Source organism: Trichechus manatus, unplaced genomic scaffold, assembly GCF_000243295.1.
Source record: "Trichechus manatus latirostris isolate Lorelei unplaced genomic scaffold, TriManLat1.0 scaffold00014, whole genome shotgun sequence".
Lineage (NCBI taxonomy): Eukaryota > Metazoa > Chordata > Mammalia > Sirenia > Trichechidae > Trichechus > Trichechus manatus.
The window spans coordinates 20,053,946-20,066,767 of NW_004443950.1; the positions used below are offsets into that span (position 1 = coordinate 20,053,946).

Below are 12,822 nucleotides of genomic sequence, written 5' to 3' on the forward strand. Positions count from 1 at the left end.
TTCTACCAAAATTCTTAACTGTCCCAATTGGATTTTAATCACTAGAAGTCAGTCCTCTTACAAACACGTTTATTACTTCTGAAGTGTTATCACCAGTATGTCCTAGTTATTTTGGTAATCTTCTTTTCAGTGAAAGTATCACTCTAGTTAGAGAGGTTAGTTTGATGGGGGTGATACTCGTTAGATAATTTAATCTCAGTGGCAGATTATAAACAAAACCAAACGTAGGTATTCTCTTACATTAAATGGCAGGATTCCGTTCTCTCTGTAGGAAGAGAAACCGCTTACTTGCTTTCAGACCTGTGTCTTGGAAATATTAGATGTGCCCAAATACAAAAGTTTGTTTAGTTAAATCCATGCAGCAGCAACTTGTTTTCTTTTTACTGAGTAGTGCTTTAGCAGTTTCTATTTCTGCTAAGGCCATTGTCCCTACTTAACACTAACGTCACAATCGCACAAATATATTCATGCTGCTAAAACCAAACCAAACCAGTTGCCATCTAGTAGATTCCAACTCAGGGCGACCCAAAGTGTTCCGGAGAAGAACTGCGCTCCACAGGGTTGTCAATGGCCGATTTTTCAAAAGCAGATCACAGGCCTTTCTTCCGAGGTGCCTCTGGAGTGGATCTGAACTGCCAACCTTTCAGTTAACAGCCAAGCACTTAACCCTCTGCACCACCCAGGGACTCTGTTCATGCTGCTTTTGTTGTTGTGCCGTCGAGTCAATTCCAACCCACAGCGATCCCACAGGGCAGAGCAGAGCCGCCCCACGGGGTTTCCTAAGCTGTCATCTTTACGGGAGCAGACCTACATGTGTTGTAGAAAGTTTTGCTGCTACACGTGCTAAACTTTCGGTAGGAAAGGAAAAAAAAATGTAGATCTTCCGGTCACTTGGCTTTGGTACTAAAACAACTCTGTCCCAGTTTTTTATTTTGCATAACAAGTTTATTTTTTAAAAGGCATATACAGACTATAAACAAAGTAAACATTTAATCAGAGCTTAACTCCTGCCCAGTATTATCTGTCCTAGGACTGCTCCATCAAGTTCCAATCTAAACATTTTTAGTTCAGTAATCATCATCTTCATCAGAGTCCATTACTTTTCTTCTGTTGAACTGGGGGGCAAATTAAACAAGTGTCATGACATGTTAAATAAAGCATAACTCAGATTTTCTGAGGAGAAAAATTCCTACCTACTTTAGCAAAACATTTTTGTGACTCTTTAAACAGCTCAGTGATGGGGGGAGGGGGGCAGAAAAGCCTTAAATATACTTTCTATGTTTAGACCGCCCTCAGTATATTCATTCAGCCTTTCTCCCCAAACTTCCACTGTTACAAAATGAAAAAGTCTATGAGCATGGATGTTTTGATACAATAGGTGTATACTGAACACTTAGCATTTAAAATGTCCAATATTTTCTTTACAAACCATGAGCATTTGGGGAAACTTACTTTAACTGTTGTTTTCTTTTCTGTTTGTTGGCTTACTTTTTCAAGGATTTCTATTAAACCTTGTTCTGATACCTAGGATAACCAGAAAGAAAAAGAGTACTTTTTAAACACAGAATTTACCTCCTCAGATTTAATCCTTTACAGTCTTTCTGGGGTGTGTGGGTGGAGATCAAGAGGGAAGGCATAGTGGGACAGAAGGCTGAAACCACTACTGCTTTATGTTCTAAATAAAATCCGCTCTGCTCTTCCTCATTTGAGAAGACGGGGAGAAAAGTATCCATAAAATAGCTACCTCAGAAAATTCAGAGTTAACACACATTTAAAATCACCTGTATCACCATCAGCAGAAAATTAAAATCACCCACAGCAGGCATCATGTTAACTGTCAGGGATACAGACGAAACGCCTCTGCCTCTGAGAAGCTTAAACACGACCTTGGAGGTAAGTCACGCTCATAAAAAGACCAACCACTATCTTCCACAAGTGCTTCCTCCTGCAAGGGGCTCAGGGGCATGGCTGCCGGCTGGGGGCTGCGGTGGCAGCAGAGAACAGTGCAGGTGGGCTTCACCTGGATCTTTCTTTTTTTAATATTGTACTTTTGGTCAAACTGTACACAGCAAAACAGGCTCCCATTCAAAGCCTTCTACCCGTTGTTCAGAGAGACTGGTTACACTCTTCACACTGTGTCAGCGTTCTCATCGCCGTTCTGGTTGTCCCTTCCCACCGACCTACCCTCCTTCCCCCCCAACCTTCTCCTCTATGCTTTGTTTTTTAAGATGCATCTCACTTTTTAAAAAAATTTATAATTTGTTTTTTGTTGTTGAGAATATACACAGAACATAATAAACCAATTCAACTTCTATGTGTACAATTCAGTGAAACTGAATATATTCAAGTTACGCAACCATTCTCACCCTCCTCCATTAACATAAGCTCGCCGCCCCCAAGTTTCCTAATGTAATCTTTGAGTTGTTCTTTAAAGCACAATGCTCAAGGCAGACATTCTTTACTAGTTAAGCTGAACTACTGTTTGGTTTTAAGATTTTGAGGAATATTTTTGGTTTAAGGTTTAAAGATTATCTCAGGGCAGTAGTTTTGGGGGTTCATCTAGCCTCCATGTTTCCAGGAAGTCTGGACTGCCTGGATCTTGAAGGTCAGGCTTGCCAGAATATACCCATCAAGACCTTACAGTGGGAACACACCATAATCAAGGAAATTTTAGCACCTTTTCATTTGCAAAATAAGCCTAATTCCCATCTGCATGGTAGTATTTCATTTATTTTTTAGTTGCTCATTAAACAATTAATACACAATTTTGTAACACTGGTTGCCAACCCTGTGACGTGTCAATACTCTCCCCTTCTCGACCTTGGGTTCCCCATTTCCATTCATCCAGCTTTCCTGTCCCCGCCTGCCTTCTCATCCTTGCCCCTGGGCTGGTGTGCCCATTTACTCCCATATACATGGCTGAACTATGTGTGTTACTGTTTGTTTTACAGGCCTATCTAATCTTTGGCTGAAGGGTGAACCTCAGGAGTGCCTTCAGTACTGAGTAAAAGGGTGCCTGGGGGCCATACTCTCGGGGTTTCTCCAGTCTCCGTCAGACCAGTAAGTCTGGTCTTTTTGTGAGTTAGAATTCTGTTCTACATTTTTCTTCAGCTTTGTCCGTGGCCCTCTATTGTGATCCCTGTCAGAGCAGTCGGTGGTTGTAGCCAGGCACCAGCTAGTTGTGCAGGACTCAATCTGGCAGAGGCTGCGGTAGTTGTGGTCCATTAGTCCTTTGGATTAATCTTTCCCTTGTGTCTATGGTTTTCTACATTCTCCCTTGCTCCAGATGGGGTGGGACCAGTAGACGTATCTTAGGTGGCCACTCACAAGCTTTTAAGACCCCAGACACTACTCACCAAAGTAGGATGTAGAACATTTTCATTATAAACACTTTCATGCCAATTGAGCTAGATGGCCCCCGAAACCTACATGGTAGTATTTTAATTGGTAGTACTGGCAAACCTCGCTTCCAGTGGAGAGGCAACTGAAGCTAGCTGACCCTCAGAGTCATTGGGTCACACAGATGCCAACAAAGTTCCATGGCAATGCCAGGAAAGGAGAGAAGCAAAGGGTTTCAGGCTGGGCAATTAGTTATCCTTTCGGATTTATGGTAGGTACAACTATTCTCTCCTTAAAAAGTTCTTTATAAAAAGTCAACAAGAATTCTGTAATCAGTTGAAGATGAAACTGACTTCTGAAGACACGTTTCGATAAAATAGGTAACAATAGCGGACGGAGTTGCTTCCAAAATAAAACCGAGGAATTACTTTTACAGTTGAAACTTACCTTCCCACTGAGTTGTCCATATCTTGCCATCTGTATAAGGTAATTCTCTACTGTTTTACTTTTTTCAGGCTTTACAAGTGCTAAGTTACTTACTAAAAGAAAAAATATATACACAAGGTGTCAAAACTAAATGCACTTATACTATAAAACTACGCACCGACATTTCCAAAGCATGCCACATCCATTACTTTAAGTCTCGTAATCATCAAGGGAGGTAGGGAAGACAATATTGTTACCCCTCTTAAAAACCAGGGTTTCAAATCAGTGCAAACTGGTTCAGTCCTGGCTGACGAAGCGAAACCGGAAGAGACCTGGATTTTTACAATTTGGGTAAGCCAGAACAATAACTATTAGGGTTGAAGCCCTGGAACAGGAGACTCAGAAGAGATGTAGTGAGCCCTTTCAGGAGCCTGATGTGTAAGACTGGATTACTGGCAGGACTGCGGAGAGGCACACGCATTCAAAGTGGGGTGGTCAGCTGCCATCTTGAAGGGGGGCACCGCTGTTTCCGACTCTTCTCAAAATCCAGCAGGCAAGAGATTTGGTTGCTATGCTGTCCTTGTTTTCTAAGAGGGAGATTAAGTTTCTAGCAGGGCTTCAACCTATAAATTTTCCTGTTCCAGCTCACCTAAACTTTAGAAATTTGGGTCTGTTCTGATTTTGCTTTCTCAGCCATGACTGAACTGGGAAGAACTGGTCTGAAGACCTGTTAAAAGCAAGGAAACTAGAGTTCAGCCATGTCAGTTTTAGTCAAGGCCACACAAAGGTAGGGGTAAGGCCGACATTAAACTCGAGTCCTCAGATTCTAAGCCCCAGGTCATTTTGTTTTTTAAAAATATATGTTTGCCCTCTGGAAAGCAATTTATTTCTTGCTACACATATTGAATTAGCCTGGCACATCGTTAACATTAACCACTAATATCTACGAAAGCAACCCTGAGTTAAACAAATAGTCTCCAGTGTTTGTCGTACTGTGATGGCTTACATGTTGCTGTGAGGCTGGAAGCTATGCCCCTGGTATTTCAAATACCAGCAGGGTCACCCATGGTGGACAGGTTTCAGCTGAGTTTCCAGACTAAGACAGACTAGGAAGAAGGACCTGGCAGTCTAGATTAGCCAGTGAAAACCTTATGAATAGGAGCAGAAGACTGTTTGATATAGTGCTGGAAGATGAGCCCCTCAGGTTGGAAGGCACTCAAAATAAAACCGAGGAAGAGCTGCCTCCTCAAAGTAGAGTTGACCTTTATGAGGTCAATGGAGTCGAGCTTTCTGAACCTTCATTTGCTGATGTGGCACGACTCAAAATGAGAAGAAACAGCTGCAAACATCCATTAATGATAGGAATGTGGAATGTACGATGTATGAATCTAGCAAAATTGGAAACTCTCAAAAATGAAAGGGAATGCACAAACATCGATATCCTAGGCATTAGTGAGCTGAAATGGACTGATGTTGGCCATTCTGAATCAGACAAACATATGGTACTATGCCGGGAATGACAAATTGAAGAGGAATGGCATTGCGATCCCTGTCAAAACAAACATTTCAAGATCTATCCTGAGGTACAACGCTGTCAGTGATAGGATAATAGCCACACGCCTACAAGGACACCAGTTAATGCGACTATTATTCAAATTTACGCACCAACCACTAAGGCCAAAGATGAAAAAATTGAAGATTTTTTACCAACTTCTGCAGTCTGAAAGTGACTGAACATGCAATCAAGATGCGTTGATAATTACTGGTGATTGGAATGCAAAAGCTGGAAACAAGAAGGAACAGTACTTAGAAAATATGGCCTTGGTGACAGAAATGACGCCAGAGATAGCATGATAGAATTTTGGAAGATCGATGACTTCTTCATTGCAAATACCTTTTTTCAACAACATAAACGACTATACACACGGACCTCGCCAGATGGAATACACAGGAATCAAATAGACTACATCTGTGGAAAGAGATGACAGAAAAGCTCAATATCATCAGTCAGAACAAGGCTAAGAGCTGACTGTGGAACAGACTATCAACTGCTCATAAGCAGGTTCAAACTGAAGCTGACGAAAATTAGAACAAGTCCACGAGAGCCAAAGTACGGCCTTGAGTATATCCCAGCTGAATTTAGAGACCATCTCAAGAGTAGATCTGATGCACTGAACACTAATGACCAAAGACCAGACAAGTTTTGGAATGATACCAAGGACATTATGCATGAAGAAAGCAAGAGAATCATTTAAGAGACAGGAAAGAAAGAAAAGGCCAAAATGGATGTCAGAAGAAACTCTGAAACTTGCTCTTGACCAACGTATAGCTAAAGCAAAAGGAAGAAATGATGAAATAAAAGAGCTGAACAGAAGATTTCAAAGGGCGGCTTGAGAAGACAAAGTAAAGCATTATAACGACATGTGCAAAGACCTGGAGTTAGAAAACCAAAAGGGAAGAACACACTCCGCATTTCTCAAGCTGAAAGAACTGAAGAAAAAATTTAAGCCTCAAGTTGCAATATTGAATTTTATGGGCAAAAGATTAAACGATGCATAAACATCCAAAGAAGATGGAAGGAATATAGAGTCACTGTACCATAAAGAATTAGTCGACATACAATCATTTCAGGAGGTAGCATACGATCAAGAACCAACGGTAGTGAAGGAAGAAGTCCAAGCTGCACTGAAGGCAATGGTGAAAAAGAAGGCTCCAGGAACTGATGGAATACCAATTGAGATGCTTCAACAAACAGATGCAGCACTGAAGTGCTCGCTTGCCTGTACCTGGCCAACTGACTGAAGAAACCCGTATTTGTGCCCATTCCAAAGAAAAGTGATCCAACAGAATTCAGAAGTTATTGAATAGTATCGCTAATATCACACACAAGTAAAATATTGCTGAACATCATTCAAAAGTGGTTGCAGGAGTACATTGACAGGGAACTGCCAGAAATTCAAGCCGGATTCAGAAGAGGATGTGGAACGAGGGATATCACTGCTGATGTCAGACAGATCTTGGCTCAAAGCGGAGAATACCAGAAAGATGTTTACCTGTGTTTTATTGACTATGTAAAGGTGTTCAACTGTGTGAATCGTAACAAATTATGGATAACGCTTCGAAGAATGGGAATTCCAGAACACTTAATTGTGCTCATGTAGAACCTGTACGTAGACCAAGAGGCAGCTGTTCCAACAGAATGACGGGATACTGCGTGGTTTAAAATCAAGAAAGGTGTGTGTCAGGGCTGTGTCCTTTCACCATACTTATTCAATCTGTATGCTGACCAAATAATCCGAGAACCTGGATTATATGAAGAAGAAAGGGCATCAAGACTGGAGGAAGACTCATTAACAACCTTCGATATGCAGATGACACAACCCTGCTTGCTCAAAGTGAAGCGGACCTGAAGCACATACTGATGAAAATCAAAGACCACAGCCTTCAGTATGGATTACACCTCAACATAAAGAAAACAAAAATCCTCACAACTGGACCAATAAGCAACATCATGATAAACAGAGAACATACTGAAGCTGTCAAGGATCTCATTTTACTTGGATCCACAACCAACGCCCATGGAAGCAGCAGTCAAGAAATCAAATGACATACTGCATTGGGCAACTGCTGCAAAAGACCTCTTTAAAGTGTTAAAAAGCAAAGATGTCACTTTAAGGACTAAGGTGCACCTAACCTAAGCCATGGTGTTTTCAATCGCCTCATATGCATGTGAAAGCTGGACAATGAATAAGGAAGATCGAAGAAGAATTGACATCTTTGAATTATGGTGTTGGTGAAGAATACTGAGCATACCACAGACAGCCAGAAGAACGAACAAATCTGTCTTGGAAGAGGTACAGCCAGAATGCTCCTTAAAAGCAAGGATGGCGAGACTTCGTCTCAGACACTTTGGACATGTTATCAGAAGGAACCAGACCTTAGAGAAGGACATCATGCTTGGTAAAGTAGATGGTTAGCGAAAAAGAGGAAGCCCCTCCAAGTGATGGACTGATACAGTGGCTGCAACAATGGGCTCAAACTTAACGATTGTGAGGATGGCTCAGGACTGGGCAGTGTTTCATTCTGTTGTACACACGGCCGTCATGAGTCAGAACCGACTCGACGGCACCCAATAACTTATGTAAATAAAACGCTCTTTACAGCTCACCTGATATACACAATTAATCCCGAGCAAGAGGCTTTTTATCTTATATTTCTAAAAGCACCAAAACCTTTTGCTAAAGAGAAACCATGGTGGTAATTCATCTAGTACTGCCTCTTCTAAATTCAATCTGGGCTTCAAGTTATAATACAGAAGATACTAGTTCATCTGATTGACTCCTTTTATTTTTCCTTTCTACATGGTTTTCATTTTTATTATGAAAAATTTGAAACATACAGTAAAACATGGTCCTCAAACCCCCATCACCCACATCAACAGCAACATTTTATGACTGACTCAATTTAATGTTAATGTTTCCTATAAACTTTACTATAAATTCCTATAAATTTTACCCAATATGCATTTAGAGAACATCTCGTCAGTAAAGGAGAATTGAGCTGGTACTTTTAGCGATTTAAATACATTTTTCTAGGTTTATAAATGTCACACTTCTTACAAATAATCTATATTTCAAATGTTTTTAGGCTACACAAACATTTAATCTAAACATATTTCATACGTATCTCCCCATTCAACTAACTAAAACCAATTTTATTCGATATGGAAAGGAAACTGAAGGTGCTTACACCTGGCGCGGGCTGACTGATCCAGAACTTGGGCTAAGATACTGTTTCTCATTTCTGCTTCCCTACAACAGAACATAAGGGAAGCAAAATTAGAACTAAGCAGTCAGCATTCCTACTGAACATACAAACAAGTAACCCAAGTTTCTCAAGATGGAAGCCTGCTGTATACACAGCACGTACTGTGTGAATGCAGCAGTTATATTAAAGCAGCAAAGTCCATCCTTGCCCTCAAAGCCAGCTTTATATTATATGGGTGTAAATCTACCAGGTTGGAAGGTAAAACTTACAAATTTCCTAATTCAGGGTGGAGTGTCAGTTCAACCATCACTACCAACATTTACTAAGTACCTAGTGTGTGACAGGTGTTAGAAATTTGTGGTGGGATTTCAAGCAATTAGGAGGACCAAGAGATTAATCGGTGTCATTCCTTGTTAGAGATAAAGACGCTGAGACCCAGGAAGGCTCTGTTAGAGAGACCTGGGTAACCACGGCAGAGCCAGAAGCAGATCTCATGTTTCAAGACTTAGTTCTATACAGTACCTATTAGCACATATACTTTGGGGGGTGGGGGTGAAATTATAACTCTAACTATCCTTACTTCCTACCTACCCAAGAAAAGTAGGGACTACCTCACATTCATAGGACAGTGGTTTTCAAGCTTTCCTTCAAGGAACCCAATAACAAAACAGACGAGAAGAGCTGCGCTGGCTGAATTAGAGAGGGAGCTGGGGCTGGCTGTGCCCATTAACCACCCCCATCTGAGGAGCCCCAGGGCTGATGGACACTTCCACATGCTTTCCTATCTCTCCCGAGTACTTCAACCCGCCATGAGCTACTACTGCCATACTTCACGGGATCTAAGATGTGACCCTAAGACACCATAATTTTATGTGTCTCTGTCAACAGTATCTATGTCCAACAATTGTGACGATGGCACAGGACCAGGCAGTGTTTCTTTCTGTTGTACACAGGGTCACTGTGAGTTGGAACAGACTCAACAGCACCTAACAACAACAAAAGAAAGAACATCCTAGATGAGGTGGCTAATAGGAGACCCACCCACTCAAAGCTGGGATATCAAAGGGCAACATCCTCAGCACAAGATAAACAAAATAAATCCACCAGCAAGGAAGCTTGCACACATTAACCCTGGCCTTGAGTGGAGGAAGAGAGAGGAAAAAGTTCCTCTGAGAACTTGAATGGCAAGCTTTAGCCTTGCAGGTCTGCTGAGTTCACACTACCAGGGTGGGTGGAGAGAGGGAGGAATCTCAAGTGGAGAATTTAATTTTAAGAGGTGTCAGGTTAGAAATGTCCCCAAGTAGTGACAGAAGCAAAAGTGAATCTTTTCTGGAAGATTCCAGAACAAGAGTGATTGATTCTAAGACGTATCCCAATTTCAGATGTTAAAATGTACATCCCAGAATCGAAGAAATTCATGTGGTTTTACTTTTTTCATAACCGTTATCACTATCCCAAGTGCTTACTGTCTGTCTTCTCCCACTAATGTCAACCAGACAACAGGGACTCTCTCCCTTGCCAATTTCTGTAGACCAAGCATAGCGCCTGACCCAGAGGTGCTCAATAAATTCTTGCTGAATGAATGAGTTAAAAGGTGGCATGATGGAGTAATCAGATAATCATTCAACAAACCTGCCATGTGTGAGGTACTTTACCACATGCTGGGCAAAAATATTGACAAAAGGAGTTACCACTATTTATTGAGCACTTACTAAGTGTGAGTCATTGTACCCATGTAATCCTCACAATATCCCTATGCAGGGGTAGTATTATCATGCTCCTCTTAAGGGTACTCAGTCTACCAGAAAAACGAACACCGACAAGTATTTGCAATACGATGTTCTAAGTGCTGTGGGGCTCTGTACATATTTACTTAATTAACAAATTAATAATAAAGATACTCTGGTAATAATGATTTACGGAAAATCACTACACTAGGCAAACTTAAGATTCACACACCTACGAAAATAACTAAAGGACAAAGACTATGGCGAAATCATCCTTCAAGAAGTTCAGAGCCCCAGCCCGTACCTGTGCTTTGCTTCCTGCTGTGCTGCATCGCCAGGATCCTGAAAGAAAAAGTTATTTTGCCCTTTAACCAAGTCATTTCTCAGAGGAAACAAAGAGGAACTACTCTATGTTGTTTCTGATACGCACCAGGCTCCTGCAGGGGGAAGCACGGTTTATCAAATAATTAAAAGCGGGCCATCACAAGTCAACGGAATAGTCCCCTTACTACGATATTTTGATAAGCTTCTAAAGTCACAATCTAGTAGAATGTTGCAGAAACAACCAACCATTCGGGAAGGGAATCCCTGTACATGAAATCGTATGTGGTAAGAACAACTTCGGGAAAACAAAATGTGCCTCGGTAGTGAGGACGCTGATTCCAACGGCGGTTCCCCCGCGACTTTCCCCCTCGGCCCCTGACACCTTCCCCTCCCTTTCTTTTGAAAACATAGTCACTACGTGAGCATCTTAAGTACGTGATTAGTGTGTACTGTCCCGCTCCTTCCCTGAACCGTCAGCTCCCCGCTGTCCTCTCACCCCTGGCACATAGCAGACCCTCAAAAATGTCTGCTGGCGATTTGGGTCAGTACAACTGAACTCTAGAAAATAATCTGGCTTGACCGTGAGCAGGGACAGTAGTCGAAGAAGGCTAGATCCAAAAGCTAAGGACGCGGAGACTCCGGGGGGCTGAGCAGTCTGCTTGGGACCCCAGCTCGTGTACGAGGCCGGCCTCTGGGGCCAACAGACCCCTGTCCCGGAAAGGCCCTGGCTGGACCGGCTCCGGGGCCGCACGCGGTCGGCATCCACGGCCTGGTCGCTGGAACCCCAAGGCGCGGGGGCACGGGTCTGAGGCCGGCCGCACCGCCGCCTCGGCCGCCCGGGTGGCAGCGGCAGGCTCCCCGGCCAGCGGGCCAGCCACCGGCCGTGGTGCCTAGAGCCTCCGCCAGGGGCCGTGCCCTCCACCTCGGGAGAGGGCGGCGCCCCACAAGGGACGGGCCTGGCGGGCACGCTCACCCCGTGCTTCGCCTGCAGTTCGGCCAGCCTCTGCTTCCTCAGCGCCTCCAGCTCCTCGTCCGCCATGGCACTGCCGTCCAGCGTCCCGCAGCCTCAGACACTCCCGGGCCTGCTCAGAAATTTACGCAGACCTTCGCCGCGAGCACGGCCCTCCCCACTACGCAGGCGCCCGCAGCGTCCAGGCATCACCAATCCAGCCCGGAGAGGCGCCTCCTGCCGCAGCCAGGGCGCCGGGGAGAGGCCCGATTCCCCGATTGCAGGCTGGCGGGCCCGGGCCGCGATAACCGCGGTGGACCTTGGGGAGCGGCAGTGGGCAGAAACGCCCCAAGAAGCCTTCCCTGTAGCCAGGCCGCCTCTGCGCGGCCCCAAACCACCTCAGCCCCGGCGATTGGCGCATTTGCCTGCTTGGAAGGGGCCTGGAGTAAGACTGAGCCGTGTCTCGGAAAAGATAATCTAAAAATAGTCATCACTAATAAGTATCATAGTAATAGGAAAATTTTATTGGTGTCGTACAATGTGCCAAAAACCAAAACCAAACCCATGGAGTCGATTCCAACTCATAGCGACCCTAGAGGACAGAGTAGAACTGCCTCATAGGGTTTCCAAGGAGCAGCTGGTGGATTCGAACTGTTGACCTACCAGGACTCCTATAATGTGCTAGACTCATGTTATCTCCTTTTACAGATGATACTCCAGGGGCTCCGAAAGGCTACCTGGGGTGATGGAAATGTTCTGAGACTGGATTCTGGTGATGGTTGTGCAACTCTTAAATATACGTACTAAAAATCATTGAATTGTACATTTAAAATGGGTTGGAAAAAAATGAGGCCTGAGAGAAGAAACGTGAAGAAACTCGTTGAAGATCATGAAGTAGCCAAGGCTTAGCACAGACAGGCCTTTCCTCAGAGGTTTAGGCGGAGGCCGTGGGGTGGGGTGTAAACACCCTGACACCTACACACACCCAGACACACATACACAGGAGCTTTTGCTTGGAGCATGTTGGGCAGCGGTGGCTTTGTGAACTCCCTAGGGACGGACACACACACACTCACACACACACAGGCACACACACGCATGCACCCTGGGGTCTTTGGACTAGGGTCAGTGTTTGTGTGTGTGTATGAGATGCCCAGCTTGCTAACCCTGTGACTCATGGAGGAATCCAAGTATTTTGAATGTAACATCCTTAAACATGAAGAATGTGGTTTTTTTTACTCTAGCATATAAACTTACCATACTTATTCAGTCTGTATGCTGAGCAAATAA

General features: G+C 43.7%; 1 protein-coding gene across 1 annotated transcript; it reads right to left on the reverse strand.

Moving 5' to 3' along the window:
* Positions 1–923: 923 nt before the first annotated feature.
* PDCD5 (programmed cell death 5) lies at positions 924–11,706 on the reverse strand. Its single transcript, XM_004371618.3, has 6 exons — positions 11,557–11,706; positions 10,564–10,601; positions 8,515–8,576; positions 3,787–3,878; positions 1,453–1,524; positions 924–1,115 (listed from the first exon to the last, which is right to left on the reverse strand). The coding sequence occupies exons 1-6, from the start codon at positions 11,620–11,622 to the stop codon at positions 1,068–1,070; spliced, it is 378 nt and encodes a 125-aa protein (XP_004371675.1). The 5' UTR covers positions 11,623–11,706; the 3' UTR covers positions 924–1,067.
* Positions 11,707–12,822: the final 1,116 nt, after the last annotated feature.

What these genes read in the sequence shown, in the direction of transcription:
- PDCD5 (XM_004371618.3), bottom strand. Translation starts at nt 11,622, where the DNA reads ATGGCGGACGAGGAGCTGGAGGCGCTGAGGAAGCAGAGGCTGGCCGAA. An exon ending in TCAGTCAGCCCGCGCCAGGT is followed by an intron (nt 3,879 to 8,514) that starts GTAAGCACCTTC and finishes TTTTTCTTTTAG; the next exon opens with TAAGTAACTTAGCACTTGTA. An exon ending in AAAAGAAAACAACAGTTAAA is followed by an intron (nt 1,116 to 1,452) that starts GTAAGTTTCCCC and finishes TTTGCCCCCCAG; the next exon opens with TTCAACAGAAGAAAAGTAAT.